At 37.7% G+C, this 27,694-nt stretch overlaps 1 protein-coding gene across 1 annotated transcript; it reads right to left on the bottom strand.

Annotated features, from left to right (window-relative positions):
* Window positions 1-10,829: 10,829 nt before the first annotated feature.
* Window positions 10,830-16,732, bottom strand: LOC132481194 (centrosomal protein of 78 kDa-like). Its single transcript, XM_060085866.1, has 4 exons — window positions 16,644-16,732; window positions 15,643-15,814; window positions 14,350-14,743; window positions 10,830-10,906 (listed from the first exon to the last, which is right to left on the bottom strand). The coding sequence occupies exons 1-4, from the start codon at window positions 16,730-16,732 to the stop codon at window positions 10,830-10,832; spliced, it is 732 nt and encodes a 243-aa protein (XP_059941849.1).
* Between the last annotated feature and the right edge of the window lie 10,962 nt (window positions 16,733-27,694).

Genomic DNA, 27,694 nt, shown 5'->3' with positions numbered 1-27,694 from the left:
AGTGATCACATGGTTTAGGGTTCTCAGATTTGGGCTCAGACTTGCATTTCAAGCATTGCAATCTGGGCTTGTTAAATTATATCCTTGCAACTAGGAAAAAATGTTTATCTGAATCAAAAGTCCAATTAAAGAAATGTGATAGTGGTTGATGAAGCAGACTAGCATAGGAGCTAGGGCAATTATGGACAAGTTACATCTAACCTCTCTGTGCCTCAGTGTCTTCCTCTGAAACTGAGTTTCTTCATCAATGGGGATAAATACTGGTACCAATCTGACAGAGTTATTGTAAGAAATGAAGGAGTTCACAAATTTCCTAAAGATTTAATGTTTGGCTTATCATTACTAAATGCTGATAATTATTAGTAAAACAATATCCCTCTATTATTTATTATATCAAAATAATAATGATAAAGGCCTGTTATTTTAGTACTTCTATTTTTTTGGTCATATAGTTTAGACTAACTCATATTGTTTAAATGTGAAACTGAGAAGAAAAACAGTTTTGTTTTGTTTTTTTAACCTGGTCAAGAACCCAAATCACCTGATTCAGATATGTTTCTAACTTGGCAGCTGCTTTGAATCTGTCACAGCCAGAGAAAGTTTAATGTCTCAGAAAGTGACAGCCTTGTATTTGTGTAGCATAAAAAAGAACATACATGCTAGGCAAGATATATACCCCTTATCCTAGTCATGCCACATAGAGTGCAAAACTCTTCCTGTTGGGTACAAACATTGTGATCCAGAGCCTGCCATTGCCCATTATCAGGAGCAGGAAAGCATAAGAACCGTTTGTGTTTGCCCTTAAGTTGGTCTACAACACAGAGACTGTCAAACAGCCTCTGATAGTACCCTCCCACTGGACAACCTTCTGTGCTCTTTTGAGCATGCTCAGATGGAGTCTGCCATCAGTGTGGTGGGAGTTCACTTCGCTTCAAGTGTGTCCACGTTGAAGGGTGAAATTAACAAATACTAACCAAATTTGTGGCTGTCCAAACTAGGAAAATACTTAAACAATCAGGACATGAAGAATCAGGCAAATACTCTTTTGGCGTCAACCCAATAAAAAAGCTTCTTGGTGAGAAAAAGTTGCCAAAGATGAAAGCCCAGAATAGTGCTACTGTAGCCTAACCACAGTGTCAAAGCAAATAACACACATACACACAAACGCAAAAGGAAGCCATCTTCACACTAATCCACCAAAGTCCTTTATGGGTCTTCAAATTGAGCAGATTAGGTAGGTTGATGGTTGTCCTTTATGGACTGGGTCCACCTAACAAGACTGGTCACTAACAGAATATCTCTGTTTTGTCATTTAATAGACATCCCAAACTTAATATACCTTGCAATCAAATACACACGTAGTCACTCATGCTTTTCCTGTAGACTTTCCAAAACAGAAAAGGGCAGCTCCATTCTTCCTGGTGCTCAGTTGCAAAATGGGATTCATCTTTGACGTTTTTCTTTCTCTCTCCGTTCCCTTCCAATACAGAAGTAAAATGTGTCAGCCCTATCTTTGAGATAGAACCAGAATTTGACAATATCTTGATTTTTCCACTATTACCACTCAGGATTAAGATTTCGTTGTCTGTCATCTTAATTATTATCCCTCTGAAATGTGTCCTTAACACAGTGGCCAGAGAACCCTTGGATAATCTAAGTCAGAAGAATTATGTGACTTCAGTGTCTTCCCCTTCATCATAGTTGAAGCTGAAGTTCTTAAAATGCTGGAAAGTTGCTACATGATTACCCTCCACATTATATATTTGATCTCATCTCCTCCACCTCTACTCCTTGCTCATTCTTTTCCAAACACCTTATATCTTTAGTCCTTGATGTTCAACAAGTATAGTAGGCAGACATTTTCACTTGCTGTTCTCTTTACCTGATTTGCTGCTCTCTTTACTATCTACAATACTCATCCACTCACTCTTTTAGGTCTTTTCTCAAATATCACAGTCTCCATTATGAGGCCTTGCTTGGATTCCCTGTAATAACCTGCAGCCACACTAATACACCCTACCTCCTTAGAAGCCTCCCTTCTGCTGTAGAATCTGTTGAATGAATGAATGGAGTGAACTATGTGTAATTTCCAAAAAAAACAAACATAAACCATAAACACTCATTGAGAGACGGGTTCAGGGTATAAAGAATAAAAGAAGTGTAAATTCAGGCCTTACCATTCACCATCCATTCCCTCAGGGTTCTGCTATGGTGTATCTTTGAATAAAAAACACAATTTGATAAGACTAATTAATAGCTTAAATTTGTTAGAATCCCAAACCTTTTATAGTAGAAATGTGATAAAAATTGTGTCAGAGTTTCTCAACAAAATGTTAGCAAATTGAAGCCAAAAAAATATAAAAACAATTATACACCATGACGAAAACGGGATTTGTGTCAGGTATGTAAGGCTGGTTCACCATTTGAAAATTAATTAATATATGCCATCCAAGACAAAAAATGAAAACAAAAACATATAAATACATGCAGAAGACGCATTTATTTATTTAAATCCAGCGTGCACTCATGAGAACAACTCTCAGTAAACTAGGAATAAAGAGGGACTTTCTTAACTTGATAAATACGATCTACAAGAAAACCAATAGCTAACATCATACTTACTGGAGAGAAACTCAATGCTTTTCCTCTAAGATTAAGCACAAGGCAAGTATGTCTTTCTTTATTATAACTTTTCAATATTGTGCTGCAAGTCCTTGCTAATGTAATAAGGCAAGAAAAGGGAATAAAATGTGTATAGATGAGAAGGAAGACATAAAGCTGTCTTTGTTCACAGGTGACATGATCATCTATGTAGAAAAAAAAGAGTTGACCCAAAACTCCTGTAACTAGTAAGTGATTATAGCAAGGTTGCAGGACCAAAGGTTAATATACAAAAGGTAATTGCTTTCCTATATACCAATAATGAACAAGTGGAATAGGTTACAAAAAACCCCACACTATTTACAATAGCACTGCCAGAAATGTAATACTTCAGTATAAATCTAATAAAATAAATTCAACCTCTATAGGAGGAAAACTATAAAACAGTGATGAACTAAGTCAAAGAATAACTAAATAAATGGAGAGGTATTGCCTGTTTATGAATAGGAAGACTCGATATTATCAAAATGTCAGTTCTTTCTGACTTAATCTATAGAAATTCAGCGCAATCCCAATCAAAATCCCAGCAAGTTATTTCATGGATATTGGCAAACTGATTCTAAAGTCCATATGAAGAGGTAAGAGACCCAGAATAGCTGTCACCTCATTGAAGAAGGACAAAGTTTAAAGAATGACACTACCCAGCTTGAAGACTTATTATGAAGGTGTAGTAATCAAGACAGGGTGCTATTGGTGAAGGAACAAATAGATCAATGGAACAGAATAAAGAGCCCCAAAATAGACCCACATAAATACAGTCAACTGATCTTTGGCAAAAGAACAAAGGCAATACAATGGAACAAAGATAGTCTTTTCATCAAATAGTGCTGAAACAACTGGATGTCTATAGTAAAAAAAAAATCTAGGCACAGAATTTATTACCTTCATAAAAATTAACTCAAAATGAACCACAGACCTAAATGTAAAACACAAAACTGTAAAACTTCCAGAAGATAACATAGGAGAAAACCTAGATGACCTTGGGTATAGCAGTGACTTTTTTTTTTTTGCATGGGCCTCTCACTGTCGCAGCCTCTCCCGCTGCAGAGCATAGCCTCCAGAAGCACAGGCTCAGCAGCCATGGCCCACGGGCCCAGCTGCTCCACGGCATGTGGAATCTTCCCAGACCAGGGCATGAACCCGTGTCCCCTGCATTGGCAGGCAGATTCCCAACCACTGTGCCACCAGGGAAACCCAGACTTTTAAAATATAACACCAAAGGCACAATCCATGAAAGAATTGATAAGCTAGACTTCACTAAAATAGAAAATTTCTGCTCTGTGAAGATCACTATCAAGATAATGAAAAGAAAAGCCACAGAATGGGAGAACACATTTATAAAAGACGCATCTTGTTTGGGTAAAGTGGCAACTTGCAAGCTTCTTACATGTACAACTGGTGTAATTTATTTTGGTATGTAGTGTGAGGTACAGACTTTAGTTTTCAATGGGTGTGTAGTTTTCTAGGCATCAGTTTTAAAGGTTATAACCTGACTTTATCACAATCAAACTTCCCAGACATACTTAGAACTATTTGTGGATATTCTTTTCTGTTTAATTTGTATATGTGTTCATTCATGTAGTAATGCTACAATCTTTGAATTGTAGTGGCTTTATAGTTAAGTTATATAGCTGTCTGCTAATTAACAGATACTCAACTTCTAATAAAATTTATGACTTTTACCGGAATGCCTCCAGATTATGTTCTTCATTCAGAGTCTTTACTATTCACTCAATATAAATTCAGAGCTCATATACATTAAAAACTGAACTAAGGTTGCTAACATTTTTTAGTTTTCATCTATATTCTTAGATTTAAAATATGAGAAAGTAATAGAATGCAACATTTTTAAAAACCTCTATTGACTCACATTTTCTATCTCTAATTAAAACAGAATACCATGGGCTTCCCTGGTGGTGCAGTGGTTGAGAGTCCGCCTGCCAATGCAGGGGACATGGGATCATGCCCAGGTCCGGGAGGATTCCACGTGCTGCGGAGCGGCTGAGCCCGTGAGCCATGGCCGCTAGGCCTGCACTTCCGGAGCACGTGCTCCGCAATGGGAGAGGCCACAACGGTGAGAGGCCCACATACCGCAAAAGAAAACAAAACAAAACAGAAAAACAAAAAAAACCCAAACAAACCAGAATACCCTGTGGAATATCTTTGCATCATTTACCTGGTTTCATTAATTCTGGCTGCTGAAGTTAATTTAAATTCACTCTGGTAAAATGAGAGCTCAGTATAAGCTTTTAGCATACTCAGTGAGACTTACAAATAGTCACCTGCTAGGTGGTAAACAGTAAACAGTCTTGTTTATTGCAAATAATCTTAGCCAATAAATGTTATTTATGCTCCATTTAAGAATAAAGATGTTAATCTGAGATCACAAAATGATCTTTTTGTTAAAGCTAAAAGTAATTCCTCTTTGATTAGTTGCAAATGCAAATATTACCCAACTTCTTTCTCCTTCTTTGATAGTTGTATAGAAATAAAACTAAATGTAAGCCAAACCCACTACAAATGAAACTGCACTACAGGCCCAGTATCTTCAGTGATTTCTAGATGATATCTATGCTCAAACCTTCATTCTATCCTCTCTTCCTAAACAAAATTGTTTTGTTTTGTTTTGATTTTTTGGTTTTGAGTAACTTTTATTACACAAGTGATTCGTATTCTTTATAGAGAAATCATGTAATCAAATAATCCAAAAATAGATTAAAAAGCAGCCATAATTCCACCTCTCAGATATATTATCACTGTATCTATTTTACAGTATAGCTTTCTTAAATATATTTTTAATATCTTTATTGCCATATAATTGCTTTATAATGTTGTGTTAGTTTCTGCTGTATAACAGTGCATCAGCTATACATACATATATATCCCTATATCCCCTCCTTTTTGCGTCTCCCTCCCACCCTCCCTATCCCACCCCTCTAGGTGGTCACAAAGCCCCAAGCTGATCTCCCTGTGCTATTTGGCTGCTTCCCACTAGATAGCTATTTTACTAGGTAGCTATTTGGTAGTGTATATATGTCCATGCCACTCTCACTTCATCCCAGATTACCCTTCCCCCTCCCCATGTCCCTAAACAAAATTTTAAGAAGATAGCCAAGATAAAATGAGAAACTGATTTAGACTTAGGTCCCAAATTTACAGCTTCAATGATTTAGGAAAATGCCTTGACAGCTATACTGAGCCTCAGTTTTCACATTTGTAAAAGGATGAGGATTAAAAAAATGGATATTTCTGGAAATGCCTGTCATTCTGATTGGATATTTTTTAAATGTTAACTGAAATTTAAATGTATACATTATAAAAAGAAGATGACAGAAAGACCTATTATCATTTTATTACCCAGATAAACCCTGGTGGTCCACTGATAGGAGAAGGGGTTTCTCTAAGTAGTTTTCTTCATCGTGATTTCTGGAAACTCCCTTCTTTAATCTGCTTTTGGAGGCAGCGGGTGACATTTTGGCAAGTTTTATTCAATATCTTTATGCCTTGATTTTAGGAAAGAAGAATAGTAGCTGTGCTGAGCTCTGCCAGGTCAGATAGAATTTTGGACTATTCTCTTTCTCTGTATTGTAGACAGCCACTGTCATTTGGTAAGCCATAAGCCTTCCTTTGCTTTGACTGTGGTTAGTGTGTTTGCTGGATTTCTAAAATATATTTTTAGTGTTTACTTGTTTAGATTGAAAAGATTTGGCTATATTTTTTAAAGTTTATCCCTCCATTTTGGAAGGCCTTTTAAATTGTGATATTGCATGCAAGAGAGCTAACAGAATTCTGGACTCCATATTTTCGTTTTTACCTTTCTTCTTCCTCAGACTTTGAACTAACAATGGCTAAGAACGAGAGGAACTCAGACCTGAATATTTTTTCCCTTGTCAAGCACAGAGAATATGGGAAACAATGAAATTGTTTTGCTCCTCTTCCTTTCCTCCCTTTTGGTCAGTTACCTTAGTCGTCCACCTCACTTTGTTTTTCTAGCCTGGCTTCAGAAAGACCTGAATTTGATGAACTACACACTGTTGTAGTAGTTAATTGCTGGAAGGAATGGCGGCTTCATGGAATTATATTCAAGAAGGATGGTCCAGCCAATTTCCTCACTTCCACTGTGAAAGGAGTTCCCTATTCCTAAGAAAATGGACCTATGCCCGACTGACACAGAAGATGAAGATTTATCCCAGTTCATTTATATATGTATATCTATTAAAATTATGTATATATATATAGCCTAATGGAAATATCTAAGATGTTCTATTTTGCTTTTTTCTTTAATTTTACTTATCAAATTGTGACCATTTTTTAACTCAAAAGAGGAAATCCTTAAAAATTAATTAAGAAGACATTCTTGGTAGTCTAAGGTTCAGAGTGACTTGGCAGAGAAAATTGCTGAATGGTTAGATAATAGTGCTGATATGCTTGGCTATTGTAACACTTTACATTTGAGTTTCTCTTCCTTGAAATTACAAGAACTATATGACTCAAGAGAAAGACTGATAATTAGGAATATTCTGCTTGCTTTTTATATAGCCTATTGAAGAACATTTTGATTATTTGGAGCTCATAGGAAGAAACATTCATGATGTAACTTTTGAACAAATAGTGTTGCAACACAAAGCTATGACTTAAAAAGGAAATTTGAAATGACCTATTTCTTTTGGCATCTCAATCCAGATATCTGTCAGTAAAATGAGTCACTTTTCAGTCAAATGGGTGGTCAGCAATATAATATTTTACTGTGAAGCTGAAAGACATCATTGCCAAACAGAGCATCTGCAGTGTTAACATCTATATTTGAGCATCTTTTGTTTTCCCAAGGGGTGCAAGTGAGGAGAAGGAAGGCAGGGAAATGCACTTGAATAAAGCTTTTCAAGATGGAAAGAACAGAGAGCATTCCCAGAGGCAGGTCAAGTTCAACCCAAGAACAACTCTCTCAGTGTTTTCACAACTAGGTAAAATACAAGACCAGTAGTAACTCAGCTCTCAACTCAGTGCTGAAATCAAACAGAAGGTTGTTACTATTGATACGGTTAACATACATCAAATAGAATTACTGAATTTCCTGAATTCAAAAGTTCTCCACAGTGTTGACATTTCCTTACTGAACTCCCAGGATTGTTTGGTTTCAAAGGCTGTTGGGCTCAAGATGCATTTGGTTTTAAATAATCCTTCATAAAAAGTTCAGCTTTCAGTCTAATATGATTGAAACCCACCTTGAGTGTGTCTTATAATGCACTGAACTGGAAAGACTATGGGCATTGAATTATTCAAAACATGGGAGGTGAAGGAGTGATATGTGGGGAGGAGGTGATCAAAGAAATCAGTGCACTCGATATGTCTTGTTATCTTATTTTATTTACCTTGTAGAACTCTTCCAAATATTAGAGGAAAGAAAGCAATATCAATTTTCACCTGTCATGTTCCACACTTCAATTATTAATGAATGTCATATTCAACCACAGTTTTCTGTACCACCTGCTCTGCAATAATATTTCTGAGCCTTTATTAAAAATGAAAAATTGTCATTGAATTTCCAAATATGATTCTGCAGTGGCTAATTCAGCTTGTTTTATTAATAAGCAAGCTCTGATGAGTAATACTAATTTAATATGCCAGCATGTAAGGTTAAAGTGTAAATTAATCCTGTCGAAGGTGATGAGATATGACTGCGATGTGGTGGTAGGGCACTCACCTTCCTGAACGAACCCTGTGACCACACAGTTCTTGGGAGAAACCAGTATTGCATATAGTAGCAAATCTGATATAATTTTGCATGTCTCCTGTAGCAGTGGAATGCACACACACACAAACATGATCATGGGTGAAAAAACACATGCACACCTTAGATGCTTACATTAATTTCTGAATATAGTTCTCCAGAAATAAAAAGCTTTACTGATGATTTGTATTTTTATAGTTTATTGTTTTATCCATACTAAAACACTTCATGAAATCACTTCCTGTTTTGTTGTCCATGGAATCCTTTCAATTATGAGATGCTAAATATAAATCGAAATAATGATTATAGTCCTTGGCCATGAAAGACTAAGTTACAGAGAACCCGGTGACTGGAGGTCAGAGCTGCCACGGAATTATCCTCTGCTCCAGAGACCATTAGAATATCACTGTACCCACGTAAGGATAGAATGCTTCTATTGAGAAACGAGCTCTCTTTTATTTCTACTAAAAGGAGAGAACAATAGGGGACCTTGGCTGCATGAGTGTATGAGACTTTCTCTGTTTTGTACAATAAGCCAAAAACAATACATGAAATAGCCTCGCACCTTTTGTCTTTTGTACCCAGCTCCTTCCTGTATTGCTCCTGATCAATTACACTTAAATCAACAAGAGTTGTTTGAACATTTTGACAGTTATGTTCCCCATACCATGAAGCATTTTTAAAGGGTTACTGAGATAAAGCTATTTCAAAAATACTCCCTCTAAATTTTTTCAGGGTGGCATCAATGAAAGTAACTTAGAGGAAAAAAAACTCCACCTTGAGTTCCTGGCCTACCACTCTAAGGCCAGGTAAGCATAAACCTTCATAGCAAAACCTAAGTTTGCTCCCAGTTGAGAATTTGGTTTCCATGGTCTTATATAAAATGTATATGGAGACTTTAATTCCCTATAAGCCCTTTCCAAAGAGTGAATGCAGTTCATCATTCGTAAGAGATGATGAAAATTACAATTTTGTTGAATAGGTGGAATATATATTACAGATAATATATATATTTATTTTTAATATATATATAAAATATATAAAGTTACTATTCAGAGTCCTAAAACATGAATTTTCCTTACTTAGCAAGAATGAACAGTAACTTGATCTCTAAACAATAAAGCACCTCCTCATAACAGAATCAAACAAATATTTGATATCAGAATGAATTCACTGTTCAGGTGTAAAGAGGGAATAGCTTCAGTTTTCCTCTTTCGTGCACCCCATTATTGAATCCTGGACAAAGGGGATTTTCTTGATTTTAATCTAAAGGAGAAATGTTCACTTTTGTTGAGATGGAAATTGACAACATCAGTAGGCAGAGGCACTGTTTTCATTTGGCTGAATTCATGTTTCTTGTGATAATTCAAGGTGTAATAAGGTTTTCTCAGCCACTCCAAAATCTGAAAATGATAAGCATCTCACCAGAGTTTCAGGATGGCCCATTACCTATTCTGTGGAAAGGATATTCAAAATACCATGCTTCATCAACGTCTTCTTTGACTTATTAATGAATGGACAACTACTGAGTTAAGACAGTGTCTTATGCTTGCTTCAAACAAAAAAACAAAAAACCCCCACAAACACACAAAAAACTGTTAACAATGAAAACTTATTATGCCAGGCCTTAGTACGGCCTGACTTGGAAATTTAGTTTCAGAGGCTTTTGTGACTATACCAAGGCAATAGGATCTAGGTGTATCATATTCCCACAGGCCACCAATAAATATTTGCTTAATGGACAAAAAATTAATATATAGTATAGGAGAGAACCTGACAGATGCTTAACATGATTGAGTGATAGCAATGCCCAAACTCATCTGTGATCAAACACTATGAAATTATCCTCCTAAGGATAAACTTATTACAAAAAAGAAGTGAAAATTCAATTATGGAGATACTTTAAGTTTCAGCTCTGATATGCAAAAAGCTTGGAAGTTGTCACTGTATCTTGCCCTTACAAGATAATGCTGTACAAAATGAAAATCAGTGACTTTTCTCAGACGTGATTAATAAAACATGTAACTATGAAATAATTTTAAAATGGTAATTATGTATGTGTATATATGTGTCACTGAAAAATCTGTGTCAAAGAAAACTGAGGCTATCAGTATAAACTCATTTAACTTCTATCTCTTCTTACCTTTATTTCCTCCCAAACTTACCAGTATCCATCCAAATTGAAGAATACAAGTGATTTTTATATACTGTGCAAGGTTTTTTTTCTTATTCATATGTCCATGTTTCCCCAATTCTCTAAATTATTATCTACATCTTCAGGATCTCCTTTATCAGTTCCTTCATCTCAACATATAAAATATATTTCCTTCTCATTCTAAAAGATTCTTTTTTTCTAATTATTTTCTCTTTTCATCCAAACTCCTTGAGAGTAGCCTATTCCCACTGTTTCACTAGCCCCGCCTGGCCCCCACAGGCAGCCCTACACCCTCAATTTATTGCCATCTGGCTTTTTGTCCACCACTTCACTGAACTGCTCTAAGGTCACTGGGGACCTAACTGCCCAAATCCAACGGACACTCACATTCTCTGAAGGATAACACTGTCATCTACTTCCTCCTTCTTGAAACTCTATCACCTCTCTCCTTCCCAGAATTCTTTCTCTGCTTATTACTTAAATGTTGTCAGTACTCACAATTCTCTGAAATCTCATCCACTTTCATGATTTTAATGACTGCTGATATGTGCTGATGACATTCAAATTTTTATCTTTCCATGTCTTCACGTGCATGTCCAGTTATCTACCAGTTTGTCTTCTGAATTCTACAGGTGCTTTAAAATTCTAACATGTCCAGCACTAAAGTCTTTTCCCCAATTCAGTTATTTATCCCCTATTTCCAAACTCAATGATACCACCACCCATATTTAGTCACACAGATGTGGGTTCAGCCTCCACCTCCTACTTCTTCCTTACTTCCCAAGATCAAGTCTTGCTTGTAATTTCCTAAATACAATTAGAACTTATTTCCTCCCTTCATCTATACCTTATTTCAGACCCCTTTCTTCTTGCTATTACCTGGGCTAGAAGTTACCAAATTGCTGTTTGGTGGAACCAGTTGTTAGACACTTCTATTAAAAAAGGACTCTAGAGTCAAATAGCTTTGAGGATGGCTGTGTACCATATGCCTGTTGTGACGATCCAGAATGAACATTAGCCTACAGCAGGCCCGAGAATCTGTACAGTAAAGAAACCTGATTAACTTTACTTAAGCCAGGTTCTTCCTTCTGCCGGCCTATAAACCTCTCAGTAGGGTCAAGAGAGGAGGTGGCAGCGTGAAAGTCCCACTTGAAAATAAAAAAAACCACTGCTTCTCAGAAGAGTGGGGCATAATTGTCTCCAGGCTTCTTCAAATTCCTCATCTATACTGACGTCAGTGGTCTAAAATGCCACCTGAACTTGTCCTTTCCCTTCTTAGCTATTTTCTGAGGAAACCAGCTCCACGAACATGGGTGGCTAAGACCTGCTCTCCTCCTCCTCGCTGTCTCCTTTAGGGGCACTTGCCACTGCCTGGTGACACTGCACTGATTCTACAGAGTCTGTGCCTGTGGTTCCATAACACACCCCTCGCACACTCACATCTCTGGACTTCCGCTGTCCTCTCTGCCTTGAGTGTCCATGCCCTTCACCAGCTGACTCACTAGTTTTTCACAAGTCCTTTAAGACTTAGCTTAGGGACTGCCTCTTTCGATGACTTTTCTTTGCCTCACGGCTCCCCCTCTTCTTCCACAAACACTGATTAAACTCCCTGAATATGCCTGTCACAGCATGTCACGTGCAGGATGAGACATCTGCTGTGCGTGTTCCACTCTCACTCCACTGCTAAAGGGCCAACACTACATCTTGCTCATTGTTTCACTCCTCTAACACTCAACCCATGACTAATGAACTAACTAGTACTGTAGTAGCCCTCTTAGTAACAATCAGGCAGGACCTTCTACAGGAAATCTGACACTCCAGGTTTTCTCTGATCTCACCTTTCACTCTGATTGAACTAAAGACTTATCTGTACATGTTTTACCAGGGAGACATAATTTAATCCAGAGACATGTCATCACATACTCTTACATACTCTGCCATTTAAAAATCCTGCTCACGATAGGGGAAGGAGACAGCTGTGCTTTCTGACAGCCCCACTGTTTTTGCACTTCTAGTGCTCACTGGCTTCTCTCTCAGTGCCTTCCTTAAACCCTTCTTCACTTAACAAGGAAACAGGATAACAAAGTAATTAAGAGCCTGGGTTCTGCCTATGTGTGAACAGAAACATAACCAAGGACATAGAGAATAGACTGGTGGTTGCCAAGGAGGAGGGTGTGGGAGAGGTTTGGATTGGGTGTTTGGGATTAGCAGATGCAAACTGGCGTATATACAGGATGGATAAACAAAAAGTTCCTACATGGGACTTCCCTGGTGGCTCAGTGGTTAAGAATATGCCTGACAATTCAAGGGACATGGGCTCAAGCCCTGGTCCAGGAAGATCCCACATGCCAGAGAGCAAATAAGCCCAATGTCACAATTACCGAAGTCCAGGCACCTAGAGCTCATGCTCTGCAACAAGAGAAGCCACCACAATGAGAAGAATATGCACCTCAACTAGAGAAAGCCCACGTGCAGCAACAAAGGCCAAACACAGCCAAAAATAAATACATAAATAAATACATTTATTTTAAAAAATGGATGTATTTTTAAAAAACGCAAAAAGGTCCTACTGTAGAGCACAGGGAACTATATTCTATATCCTGTGATAAACCGTTATGGAAAAGAATATGAAAAAGAATGTATATAAATGTGTAACTGAGTCACTTTCCTGTACAGCAGTAATTAACACAACACTGTAATTCAACTGTATGTCAATAAAAAATAAAATTTAAAAAAATTGCCAGCAAAATAGTCACATATGGGGAACTTCCCTGGTGGTCCAGTGGTTAAGACTTCATCTTCCAATGGACGGGGTGAGGGTTCAATCCCTGGTAGGGCAGCTAAGATCCCACATGCCTTGTGGCCAAAAAAACAAAATATAAAACAGAAGCAGTAATGTAACAAATGCAATAAACACTTTAAAAATGGTTGACATCAGAAAAAATCTTTAAAGAAAAAATTCACATAATTCAGAAACAAATGAAAGATAATAAAGTCCATACATTAAAAAAAAGAGCATGGGTTCGGGTCACATCACAACTTCCCATTTACTTATAGCTGTGTAATTCTGGGCAGCTCACATAATGTCTCCTCAGACTGTTCATCTATAAAATGAGGATGGTAACAGTTCCCTACCTCAGAGCGTTGCTGTAATCCATAAACACGGTTAAGTGCCTTGGTAAATGTTTGAGGCTCTCTGGTTATTGTGAATTAAAATATGTCAATGGCTTCTAGCCGTGTGATTTATAATAGTTTGATGTTTAACCAAATGGTAAAACGATTCCATTTACTATTCCCATCTCTTTTTAACCCTTACCCTGCTTTGTTGTTTATGTTTTCTCCCACCACAGAGTGCTAGTTCCAGGAGAGTAAAGGCTTTATTTTGTTCACTGCTGAAAGCAATAGCACCTAGAAGAGTACTGTATATATGAAGCCCTAAGTAAACACTAGCTGAATGAATGATGCAGAATGTTACAAGGAAAAGTACACCAAAACTTTCATTATAATAAAAAGTATAGATAAATCTTTCTCTAATGGTTTCCAGTCAAGTAACTGAAAACATCATATGCTATAATAAAAACATAAGTAATTTATTAAAATTTGAATGCAAAAACATAATTTTAAAAGATTTAGACCTATGTTAGGTGTGATAGAGTATGGATGCTTTCTTGAAATTCACAATCAGATCCAAGAGTATCCCTTTAAGAATGTTCTAGTAGATTGAATTTACTTTTAGTTGTCTTTGATGAAACAATCACTATTCTACCCTCTTTCTTAACAGAAATGTGTTTTTTCGAAGACTCACTTTTAATTGGTTTATTAACCAAAGAATTATTTTGCCCAATTCCTTTGCTTTTCTGCTTTACAGGTGAGTCAGAGCAGGAATGCAAGTCCTTCCCAGGTTGTTTCTTAGCAGAGTAATTTTTGGTATATTCACCTGCTTTGCTCATTTTCTCTGAAGAAGACTTGCTATTTCTAGATAATTCCTCTTCTTTTCTTTGACTTCCAGTTCCAGAAATGACGTCTGCTGAAGGAGAACATGTTCTAGCAATGAAATCTTCAAAAGACTCCTGCCGCTGCTCTGTGACTGGGACCCCCAGGTTGTCTTTAGAAGTTTCTAATGCCACCTGAGTAGACACTGGGACACGGAAGGAGTCGAGAGGCAAAGGAATCCTAGCATCACCTGTACTTTTCTGAAACTGGAGGGAAAAACAAAAGAGAAGACAAAAATTCAGTGAGGAACAAAGCCAACCATTAGAAAGTAGAGTTCAAAACTTCAATGTTACTCTGTAATCTTATTATTAACACAGTCAATTGATTATTCAGAGCCAGTTGTTTTTGTAATTATATCTTGCCAAGTGATTCTCAGCTTAACCTAGCTATATCCAAGTCTATCTCTGCTACATTTTCAGACTTTGGTGATTGTGGTAGTTATTACCCATTTCCTTTCCCTCACTAAAAATAAAACCCTATTCTGTAAGATAATTAATTTCTTTTCTATCCTCCAGGCACATGTAAACAATATATAGTTTGTGACCAGACTGTGTTATCAAGCTGTCAGTTCCCAAGACCAGTCTGAGATTGGTTGATGGGGGCTCCAAGTAAGGCTAGAGGAAAAGCTGACAGGTTTTCCCCTCCCATTCCCATAACCAGGTGATTCACTGTAATATGTTACCTATTAGCTATGTCTGGATTACTTATTTTAAAAAATTATATCAGTATGTTTACCTTCATTAGTGTTCCTTCATTGTAAGCTGACTGCATACAAATAGAAACCTAGATAAAATATGAATAGAATAGACATTTATACAATTTAAAATCTGGAATATTTTCTCTAATGTCTTCTTTCTTCATTAAGGATAGTTTGCTTTAACTCATAAATTTTCTAAAGTACTTCCACTCTCCTTATTTACAACAATACAGTATCATGAAATGGGCACACATTTACTAATCTCAGATTTGGAAAGGATTCCAGAGTCTTCTACCTCCCGAGCATGTGAACTATTAGAGACTGATCATTATTGTTTTCTCCCTGACTTGGTCATTTCCTTTTTGCTAATCATTCTTAGAATCATTAAGTGCTGTTCTGTCCATTTACTTGGATATTTTGCATTTGTCCTGGGGCACCCTGTTTTGATTCTGACTTTCCTTCTTCAAGTGCCTTCTTTTCTTCTTTAGGTGGACTACTAACAGTAGAATTCATCTGGGGACGACATAGTAAAGGAAAATCTGACTGATCTATACCAGTCATTGTGGCCAGCTGCCCAAGCCTGGCCCAGAGGAGGAAAGGACAAAAGACAAAGGTTATTATAATCACAGAAGAGCAATTTAGATTTCCCCAGACCTACAATCATGAAATATTTCTAAAATGTTAAAAAGCCAACATCCTACTCCAGACTACAAGCCTCTCTCTCCCCCAAATTCTCAGCCCTTTCCAGATTCATCTGCTAGGACACATTCCACTGTCTCACTAGCAGCTTCAACATGTACCATGCACCTCGTCCACTGCCTGTCACACCTCCATTCCCACACTTCTTTACCACCTTTCCTCCAGTTTCCAAGAATGTGTTTGTTCCTTCCTTCCCAACACCAACACCAATTCATTCACTGACAAAACACCACTCCATCAACTATCAATCTATACTTACCTCTTTCAGCAAAATTGCTCCCTGTTGAGAACCACTGACCTATATCACCCCTGCAGATTAATATTAATTTTTATGTCTAAGGCAAAGATAATTTTAATTCAAACTTATCAAACAAGCAAAATAAGTGAAAGATAGGAAAATTCTTATGCATTCACAAATATTTTCAAAGAAAAGTGCCTTCAATTTAGTCTTTACAAAACAACTATATCTACTAATTACTCTGTCTACAGGTTACTCTTTTATAATGGGCTCTGCACTCTACCAAAGCATGCTTCACTATTTGCATTTCTTAAAAAAATAATTCCTCATTTTAAAAAGTCAAATATATTACCTATAATTACACTAAATTTGGCTAAATATAGCCACGTAAGTGATGAAAATTGCTCCAGTTCCTCAGCAAACTACGTTATAGGCGTAAATCGAAGAATGCCAAGAAGAGGAATGAATTAACCCAGCATCTTTAAGGAGATCCAAGAAAGCATGGAACTTCTGAAAAGAATTCTCAATGCTGCCCAAAACACCTTCATCATCCAGGATCATGCTTGTCAATGGGTGGGCATGAAGGGCTTCAGACAAACAGAAATGTATATTTCTTACCTGGGCATTTTCATGTCCCAGCTATACAAGAAGACTGAAAATGTCTGACATGTTTTTTTCTCATTGTCATCAAAAGTAGTCTTGCCTAGTTTCAAGGAACAAAACTAAAACACTCAAAATGTAATTAATTTGTAATTAACTGAACTCTCTACCAGTAAAGACAGAGATCATATCACATAATAACCAAAACTCACAGGCACCCAAAAAAGTTTCCTATATAACACTTAGGTGGTATATAAATAAACCAAAGTTACAGTTTTATTAATGATCTTTCACAAAAGATCACATTTCTAACTGGTTCAATTCACAATGGAGCCTCATTCCACATTAGAAAATTACCTGCTTTAAGTTTCCCTTAAATTAGAAAGTGAATTATAGAATCTAATTTGAACAAAACATATTACAACTCTGCTGAATTTTAAGAATTAACTTTAGTGAGCAAAATATCTAATGCTTATATTTAAAAGACCCAACCCAATTTATTAAATGTACGATCACCAATATTTTCTTTGGCTTCTTGAAAATATTCACCCCCGTGCACTCTGCCCCTTCCGCTCATCATCTATGCACTTAAAACCCCCTGTAAGCTCAACTCTCGTATTTCTCAGAAAGGCCGTTAATGTTCATTATGCCCCTTTTGCCTTACATGAGCAGGTGCTCAACATTTATTGAATGAGTGTCCACCAATCCAATGGATGCACTTTCAAAAATTCCTCCCTACACTCACCCTGTGATAAAATATATTTATATAGAACTTTTTGGATTATGCCCTGCTTTCATGCACATTACCTAATGTAATTCTCATAGTATATATTTTTATCTTTCATTGTATTCTTAGAAGTTTTACAATATCTTAAATTTATTTAAATGATTCACTTTCCTAATTCATTGCCAGGAGAGTCTCATCATGTCTTTTATGTTACTGTATATACAATATATGCACAGAAAGTGCCTTCTTGAATCAAAGAATCATAAACATGAAATAAGCTAATGTCATATAAAAGCACACACACACACACATACACAAAAGCAGATTTTCACATTTTTAGAAACATGTTTTCTGGAATATAGATCATATGATCACTAAATACCAGTAAATGCAAAAGTCCATATGATACAACCAATTTGCAATATATTACAGTTTTAAAGCTTACAAATTATGTGTATATGGTTTAAAATCAAATCAAAATAAAACCAAAACACTCTCAAAAGCAGCAGAAGAAACTTGTTTACCTCACTGACTCGTCTATCAGCCTTCAGTCTTATTACTCTTTCCTCCTTTAATTGCTTTAGGCACTCCTCCAGGTTTTCCTAAACAAACAGAGGCAATATTATAACTAATTCTTAGTATAATATCCAAAAGCCTTTCCAGCTATTGGTCTCATCAGGATTTAGGGGCAGAGCCAGAAGTGAACTCAGATTTTAGTCTGCTACTGGTAATATCATACCATGCTAGTAAAATGAACTATCAAAATCTATCAAATTAACATAGTAAAGATCTACTTGAATTCCACTCTTTCCAACATAAATTTGTGGCAGCCCACAATAAAAGCATATGTGTATAACATAGTAAGTCAGAAATAAGAAGACCAAGAAAGAACAATTCTATTTTTATTTGTGGGTCTCTTTGTAGCAGGAAGTTCTATTATCGAACATGCTTAGCATACCTGAATTGCATAATTGCAGATTCAAAAACATATTTTTAAAAAGTAATCACTTTTAAATCAATTTACAGTCAAGCACTGTTCCTGGAGTTCCCTGGGTATTAAATAATGTAATCATCAAAACCCTAAGAGGGGGCTTCCCTGCTGGCACAGTGGTTAAGAATCTGCCTGCCAGTGCAGGGGACACGGGTTTGAGCCCTAGCCCAGGAAGAACCCACATGCTGCAGAGCAACTAAGCCCATGCCCAGGAAGAACCCACATGCTGCAGAGCAACTAAGCCCATGCGCCATGACTACTGAGCCTATGCTCTAGAACCCACGTGCCACAACTACTGAATCCTGTGCACCTAGAGCCTGTGCTCCACAATAAGAGAAGCCACCACACCACAACGAAGAGTAGCTCCCCACTCGATGCAACTGGAGAAAGCCTGCGAGCAGCAACGAAGACCCAACGCAGCCAAAAATAAATTTATAAAACAAAAAAACCTACGAGGAAAGAATGATCACTAACTCCATGTTATTTTACAGATGAGGGAAACAGAGGCAGAGAAGTAGAGTAAGTAGAGCAGCACAGCCAAGGTCACACCACTAAGTAGCAGAGCCACACTGTGGACTCATGAAGATGGATGTCATTCCTGTTCATGGAGGTGGTAGTCTTCCCATTCACCAAGGTCACTGAAATAAAATGAACACTGATAAACTCTCTTAGGAGTTTTATGAACTAAGACACTTCAGTCCTTGAAGTGGGGACACTGCTTGCAATAGGCAGAATTCTAACAGAGCCCCCAATATTACCACTTACTGAAGTACACAAACCTTCCACTTATCCAATCAAACTCTAAATCTAGATGCTGTAGTGAAGGGATTTTGCAGATGGAATTAAGGTTCAAAATCAATTGATTTTTTAAGACAGGGAGATTATTCTAGGTGGATGTGGCCTACTCAGGCACCCCATGGAAAGGACCTGAACTCTTCCTGAATTGAAGTACAAAATGGACAAGAGGGAGACTCTCCATTGCTGGGTCTGAAGAAGTCGAATGCTGCAGCAGGGAAGGCAAGAGAGAGGCCTCTAGGAGCTGAAACTCTCCCCCAACTGACAGCCAGCAAGGAAATGGGGACATCTGTCCTGCAACTGCAGAATCTGAATTATGCCAACAAGCTGAAGAAGCTTGGAGGCATTCTTTCCCAGAGCCTCTGGATGCTAACACAGCCAGACTGACATCCTGATTTCAGCTCTGTGACCCACACAAACTATGGTGAACATCCAACGTTTGGGGCTCAATATCTTACACTTAAATTTCGTGCTTTAACACTCTCAGAAGGGAACCCACATGCTCCCGAGTGTATCTGAGCAGGAAGCCCAGTCACGTTGTGCCTGGACTTCTGACCTAAAGAACTGTGAGCTAGTCAAATAGGTATTGTTTTCAGTCAGTAAGAGTGTAGTAAAAGAATCAATATCCTACTCAACCTCCAGGTTCGTGAACAAAATAAGTGATTGTCGTTGTTTTAGGCCACTGTTTTGGGGTGGTTTCTTATGCAGTGATAAACAATCACAATACCTATACTTATGAAAACAGTAAGGTATATTTATACATGTTAACTGTTTTGAACAATTACTTAAAGAATGAGGAACTCTATTATATGCCATCATTGGGAGAGGAACTGGTATCACTTTCTGGAGAGTAGCTTTTGGTACCTAACAACAATCCTACATCAGGAGTTTACCCTAAAGAAATCAAAGATGTGGGCAAAGATTTATCTACCAACATGATGTCATAAGATTGTTTATAACCAAACCCTAGAAGAAAGCTAAGAGCCCCCAAATTTGGATTGGTTTTAACAAAAACAGCTCACCATATGAAGGAATGTGCTATGAAGCCACTAAGAGAAGAATGACAACAGGTCTCAACCAGAGTTAATGAATGGGCTTCAGGAGTTCTACATTCAAAATATATCTGTGCGTTTTTCCTGGGAGATGGTGCATAAGCTTAATCAAGTTCTCTGATGTAAAAGGGTATTTAGTGACAAGACAAAATATTTTTCATACTTTTTTCAGACAAAAGAGCAGATTAGGAGTGTGTACATGCAGAGGTGGCTTTTATTTCCTTCAATGAGTTGTTCATTGTTTTCAAAAATTTGCTCAATTAACATATATTTTTATATTCAGATCATGTTTAAAAAACTGACAGTCTAAGAACTTCAAATTCTTTAATGTTTCATTACTAGAGTCAGCCAAGTTTTCAATGGGGAAAAAGGGGAAAAATTGAAAAATTCCTCTTCTTTCAATATAATGGTTTAATAAATCTTCTAAAACCGATTTCAAAGAAATTCTAAACAAATAAGCAAACAAACAAAAAAACCCTCATCACAGTCAGAGGAAAGTAGAGTAAAACTTCCTGACTGGTTCTAAAGAGCACATCAAAGTGAAATTACATGGAATAGTTTCTCCCTCTAGTGGAGAGAATTAGAACACGCTGTTAAATTTTTGTGAAAAAGTGTACCCTCCTCCTACAAAGTATTAATAATTCATGTCCCTTACATGGAAATATGGAACCAGAAAAGTTAGAAAGTAAAATTGCTTGATATTCTATTACTTAAGTAAGACTAATGATAAGGCTTTGGAATAATTTTCCTTCCTGTCATCTGCTCTCCCTTCCTCCCTTCTGTACACCGGCTAGGGTGAATTTTCTGGGACAAAGCTCCCATCATATTGGATATCAAATTTTATGTTCATCTTTTCTCCATTTAACATTGAAATCAATCATTTCTCATATAATCAGAGGATTCATAACCATGATTTTTTTGTGGGCTACAAAATATTCCACTGAGTGGGTTTACTGGTTAACCATTTTACATATTTAAATTCTTTCCAACTTTTCAATAGTATAAGATAAAATAACCGTTTTTATGCATGAAGGGTTTTTTTCCATATTGAGAATAACGTTCTTGCAATAAATCCATAAAAATGAGTTTGAGGTCAAAGCAAATGAACATTTTTAAGGCTCTGAGGTACCTATCTCCAATCTTCTTTCCAAAAGATTTCTGAGATTTTATACTGCCATCAGCGATGTATCACTTGGTATATAACCTCTACTATAACTGTTGGCTTATTTCCTCACTTAGAATGCAAGTTATTTGAAGATAGGGGGTGTATTTTATTAAGTGTTTTTCCCCAGCACCTGTGCCTAGCACAACATAGATGGTCAATAAATAATTGCTTAATAAGGAAAATACCTGCCAATACAAGATGTACCTGTGTGAGAAAGACTGTGTGTTTTTCTCTAACTGGATAGCTGAAAACTTGTCATCTTCTTTAATGTGTAATTTGTTTTTGCTTATAATTAGTAATTAAATTTCTCTTTTAGATTATATTGTAAAAATTCAGACTCTCTGAGGCAAATGGGCCTGGCACTACCCATTAGCTATATAACCTTGGACAAGTTCTATAACACTAGGCCTCAACTTACTCATCTATAAAATGGAGATAAGCTCCCATATCACAGAGCTCTTGCAAGGATTACATGAGTTAAAACACATATGAGGACCTGGGGGAAGATGGTGGAAGAGCAAGAAGCAGAGGTCACCTTCCTCCCTACAGATACACCAGAAATACATCTACACGTGGAACAACTCCTACGGAACACCTACTGAACGCTGGCAGAAGACCTCAGACACCCCAAAAGGCAAGAAACTCCCCACGTACCTGGGTAGGGCAAAAGAAAAAGAGAATAAACAGAGACAAAAGGATAGGGACGGGACTTGCACCAGTGGGAAGGAGCCGTGAAGGAGGAAAGGTTTCCACACACTAGGAGCCCCTTCGCAGGTAGAGACTGCGGGGGGTGGAGGGGGGGAAGCTTCGGAGCCGCAGAGGAGAGTGCAGCCACAGGGGTGCGGAGGGCAAAGCGGAGAGATTCCCACACAGAGAATTGGTGCCAACCGGCACTCACCAGCCGGAGAGGCTTGTCTGTTCACCCAGCGGGGCGGGCGGGGTCTGGGAGCTGAGGCTCAGGCTTCCATCGGAGTGCAGGGAGAGGACTGGGGTTGGTGGCGTGAACACAGCCTGAAGGGGGTTAGTGTGCCACAGCTAGCTGGGAGGGAGTCCGGGAAAATGTCTGGACCTGCCAAAGAGGCAAGGGACTTTTCCTTCCCTCTTTGTTTCCTGGTGCACGAGGAGAGGGGAGTCAGAACGCTGCTTAAAGGGGCTCCAGAGATGGGTGTGAGCTGCAGCTGAATGCATGGACCCCAGAGACGGGCCTGGGACGCTGGGGCTGCTGCTGCTGCCGCTAAGAGCCCTGTGTGCGAGTGTAGGTCACTGTCCACGCCCCCCTTCTGGGGAGCCTGTGCAACCTGCTACTGCTGGGGTCCCAGGATCCAGGGACAACTTCCCCAGGAGAACACACGGTGCACCTTGGGCTGATGCAACGTCACGCCGACCTCTGCCACCACCGGCTCACCCCGCACTCCATGCCCCTCCCTCCCCCCAGCCTGAGTGAGCCAGAGCCCCTGAAGCACCTGCTCCCTTAACCCTGTCCTGTCTGAGCAAAGAACAGACACCTTCCGGTGAACTACATGCAGAGGTGGGGCCAAATCCGAAGCTGAGACCCAGGAGCAGTGAGAACAAAGAAGAGAAAAGGAAATCTCCCCAAGCAGCCTCAGAAGCAGCAGATTAAAGCTTCACAATCAACTTGATGTACCCTTCATCTGTGGAATACATGAATAGACAACAAATCAGCCCAAATTGAGGAGGTGGACTTTGATAACAAGATTTATGATTTTTCTCCACTTTTCCTCTTTTTACAACGAATTATCCCAAATTGAGGAGGTGGACTTTGAGAGCAAGATTTACAGTTTATTCTCTTTTGTGAATGTGTATGTATATGCTTCTGCATGAGATTTTGTCTGTATAGCTTTGCTTCCACCATTTGCCCAAGGGTTCTATCCATCCGTTTTGCTTTTTTTAAATTTTTAAAAAATAATTAGATTTTTATTTTAATAACACTAATATATTTTATCATACTTTATTCTATTTTACATTATCTTCTCTCTTTCTCATTTTCCTACTTTCCCTCCTTCCTCCCTACCTCCTTTCTTTCTTTCTTTCTTCTACTAATTCTTTCTTTCTAATTTTTTCTCCCTTTTATTCTGAGCCAGGTAGATGAAACACTCTTAGTGCTGCAGCCACGAGTCAGTGTTCTGCCTCTGAGGTGGGATAGCCACATGCAGGACAGTGGTCCACGAGAGACCTTCCAGCTCCACATAATATCAAATGGCGAAAATCTCCCAGATATCTCCATCTCAATGCCAGCACCCAGCTTCACTCAATGACCAGCAAGCTACAGTGCTGTTCACCCTATGCCAAGCAACTAGCAAGACAGGAACACAACCCCATCGCTTAGCAGAGAGGCGGCCTAAAAACATAATAACGTGTCAGACACCCCAAAACCCACCACCAGACATGGACCTGTCCACCAGAAAGACAAGATCGAGCCTCATCCACCAGAGACCAGGCACTAGTCCCCTACACCAGGAAGCGTACACAACACACTGAAACAACCTTAGCCACTGGGGTCAGACAACAAAAACAATGGGAACTACGAACATGCAGCCTGCAAAAAGGATACCCCAAACACAGTAAGATAAGCAAAATGAGAAGACAGAAAAACACACAGCAGGTGAAGGAGCAAGATAAAAACCCACCAGAACTAACAAATGAAGAGGAAATAGGCAGTCTACCTGAAAAAGAATTCAGAATAATGATAGTAAAGATGATGCAAAATCCTGGAAATAGAATAGACAAAATGCAAGAAACAGTTAACAAGGACCTAGAAGAACTAAAGATGAATCAAGCAATGATTAGAAACACAATAAATGAAATTAAAAATACTCCAGATGGGATCCATAGCAGAATAACTGAGGCAGAAGAATGGATAAGTGATGTGGAAGATAAAATAGTGGAAATAACTGCTGCAGAGCAGAATAAAGAAAAAAGAATGAAAAGAACTGAGGACAGTCTCAGAGACCTCTGGGACAACATTAAATGCACCAACATACGAATTATAGGGGTTCCAGTTGAAGAAGAGAAAAAGAAAGGGACTGACAAAATATTTTAAGAGATTATAGTTGAAAACTTCCCTAATATGGGAAAAGAAATAGTTAATCAAGTCCAAGAGGCAAAGAGAGTACCATACAGGATAAATCCAAGGAGAAATACGCCAAGACACATACTAAACAAACTGTCAAAAATTAAATACAAAGAAAACAAATTAAAAGCAGCAAGGGAAAAACAACAAATAACACACAAGGGAATCCCCATCAGGTTAACAGCTGATCTCTCAGCAGAAACCCTACAAGCCAGAAGGGAGTGGCAGGACATATTTAAAGTGATGGAGGAGAAGAAACTGCAACCAAGATTACTTTACTCAGCAAGGATCTCATTCAGATTTGATGGAGAAATTAAAACGTTTACAGACAAGCAAAAGCTGAGAGAGTACAGCACCACAAAACCAGCTTTACAACAAATGCTAAAGGAACTTCTCTAGGCAAAAAAACACAACAGAAGGAAAATACCTACATTAACGAACCCAAAACAATTAAGGAAATGGGAATAGGAACATACATATCAATAATTACCTTAAATGTAAATGGACTAAATGCTCCCACCAAAAGACACATATTTGCTGAATGGATACAAAAACAAGACCCATATATATGCTGTCTACAAGAGACCCACTTCAGACCTAGAGACACATACAGACTGAAAGTAAGGGGATGGAAAAAGATATTCCATGCAAAGGGAAATCAAAAGAAAGCTGGAGTAGCAATTCTTATATCAGACAAAATAGACTTTAAAATAAAGACTATTAGAAGAGAAAAAGAATGACACTACATAATAATCAAGGGATCAATCCAAAAAGAAGATATAACAATATTTATGCACCCAACATAGGAGCACCTCAATATATAAGGCAAATACTAACAGCCATAAAAGGAGAAATTGACAGTAACACTCTCATAGTAGGGGACTTTAACACCCCACTTTCACCAATGGACAGGTCATCCAAAATGAAAATAAATAAGGAAACACAAGCTTTAAATGATACATTAAACAAGATGGACTTAATTGATATTTATAGGACATTCCATCCAAAAACAACAGAATACACATTTTCCTCAAGTGCTCATGGAACATTCTCCAGGATAGATCATATCCTTGGTCACAAGTCAAGCCTCGGTAAATTTAAGAAAGTTGAAATTGTATCAAGTATCTTTTCCGACCACAATGCTATGAGACTAGATATCCATTACAGGAAAAGATCTGTAAAAACTACAAACACATGGAGGCTAAACAATACACTATTTAATAACGAAGTGATCACTGAATAAATCAAAGAGGAAATTAAAAAATACCTAGAAACAAATGACAATGGAGACACAATGACACAAAACCTATGGGATGCAGCAAAAGCAGTTCTAAGGGGGAAGTTTATAGCAATATAATCCCACCTTAAGAAACAGGAAACATCTCGAGTAAACAACCTAACCTTTCACCTAAAGCAATTAGAGAAAGAAGAACAAAAACCTGAAAGTTAGCAGAAGGAAATAAATCATAAAGATCAGATCAAAAATAAATGAAAAAGAAATGAAGGAAATGATAGCAAAGAACAACAAAACTAAAATCTGGTTCTTTGAGAAGATAAACAAAATTGATAAACCATTAGCCAGACTCATCAAGAAAAAAAGGGAGAAGACTCAAATCAATAGAATTAGAAATGAAAAAGAAGTAAAAACTGACACTGCAGAAATACAAAAGATCATGAGAGATTACTACAAGCAACTTTATGCCAATAAAATGGACAGACAACCTGGAAGAAATGGACAAATTCTTAGAAATGCACAACCTGCCAAGACTGAATCAGGAAGAAATAGAAAATATGAACAGACCAATCACAAGCACTGAAATTGAAACTGTGATTAACAATCTTCCAACAAACCAAAGCCCAGGACCAGATGGCTTCACAGGCGAATTCTATCAAACATTTAGAGAAGAGCTAACACCTATCCTTCTCAAACTCTTCCAAAATATAGCAGAGGGAGGAACACTCCCAAACTCATTCTACGAGGCCACCATCACCTCGATACCAAAACCAGGCAATGATGTCACAAAGAAAGAAAACTACAGGCCAATATCACTGATGAACATAGATGCAAAAATCCTCAACAAAATACCAGCAAACAGAATCCAACAGCACATTAAAAGGATCATACACCATGATCAAGTGGGGTTTATTCCAGGAATGCAAGGATTCTTCAATATATGCAAATCAATCAACGTGATACACCATATTAACAAATTGAAGGAGAAAAACCATATGATCATCTCAATAGATGCAGATAAATCTTTTCACAAAATTCAACACCCATTTATGATAAAAACCCTCCAGAAAGTAGGTATAGAGGGAACTTTCCTCAACATAATAAAGGCCATATATGACAAACCCACAGCCAACATCGTCCTCAATGGTGAAAACTGAAAGCATTTCCACTAGGATCAGGAACAAGACAAGGCTGCCCACTCTCACCACTCTTATTCAACATAGTTTTGGAAGTTTTAGCCACAACAATCAGAGAAGAAAAGGAAATAAAAGGAATCCAAATTGGAAAAGAAGAAGTAAAGCTGTTACTGTTTGCAGATGACATGATACTATACATAGAGAATCCTAAAGATGCTACCGAAAAACTACTAGAGCTAATCAATGAATTTGGTAAAGTAGCAGGATACAAAATTAATGTACAGAAATCTCTGGCATTCCTGTACACTAATGATGAAAAATCTGAAGGTGAAATCAAGAAAACACTCCCATTTACCATTGCAACAAAAAAATAAAATATCTAGGAATAAACCTACCTAAGGAGAAAAAAAGACCTGTATGCAGAAAATTATAAGACACTGATGAAAGAAATTAAAGATGATACAAATAGATGGAGAGATATACCATGTTCCTGGATTGTAAGAATCAATATTATGAAAATGACTCTACTACCCAAAGCAGTCTACAGATTCAATGTAATTCCTATCAAACTACCAATGGCATTTTTCACAGAATTAGAACAAAAAATTTCAAAATTTGTTTGGAAAAACAAAAGACCCTGTATAGCCAAAGCAATCTTGAGAATGAAACACAGAGCTGGAGGAATCAGCCTCCCTGACTTCAGACTATACTACAAAGCTACAGTAATCCAGA

The sequence above is a fragment of the Mesoplodon densirostris genome, chromosome 20 (assembly GCF_025265405.1).
Source record: "Mesoplodon densirostris isolate mMesDen1 chromosome 20, mMesDen1 primary haplotype, whole genome shotgun sequence".
NCBI lineage: Eukaryota > Metazoa > Chordata > Mammalia > Artiodactyla > Ziphiidae > Mesoplodon > Mesoplodon densirostris.
The sequence above is the reverse complement of the archived record's forward strand: the minus strand, read 5'-3'. Positions and strand labels throughout refer to the sequence as shown.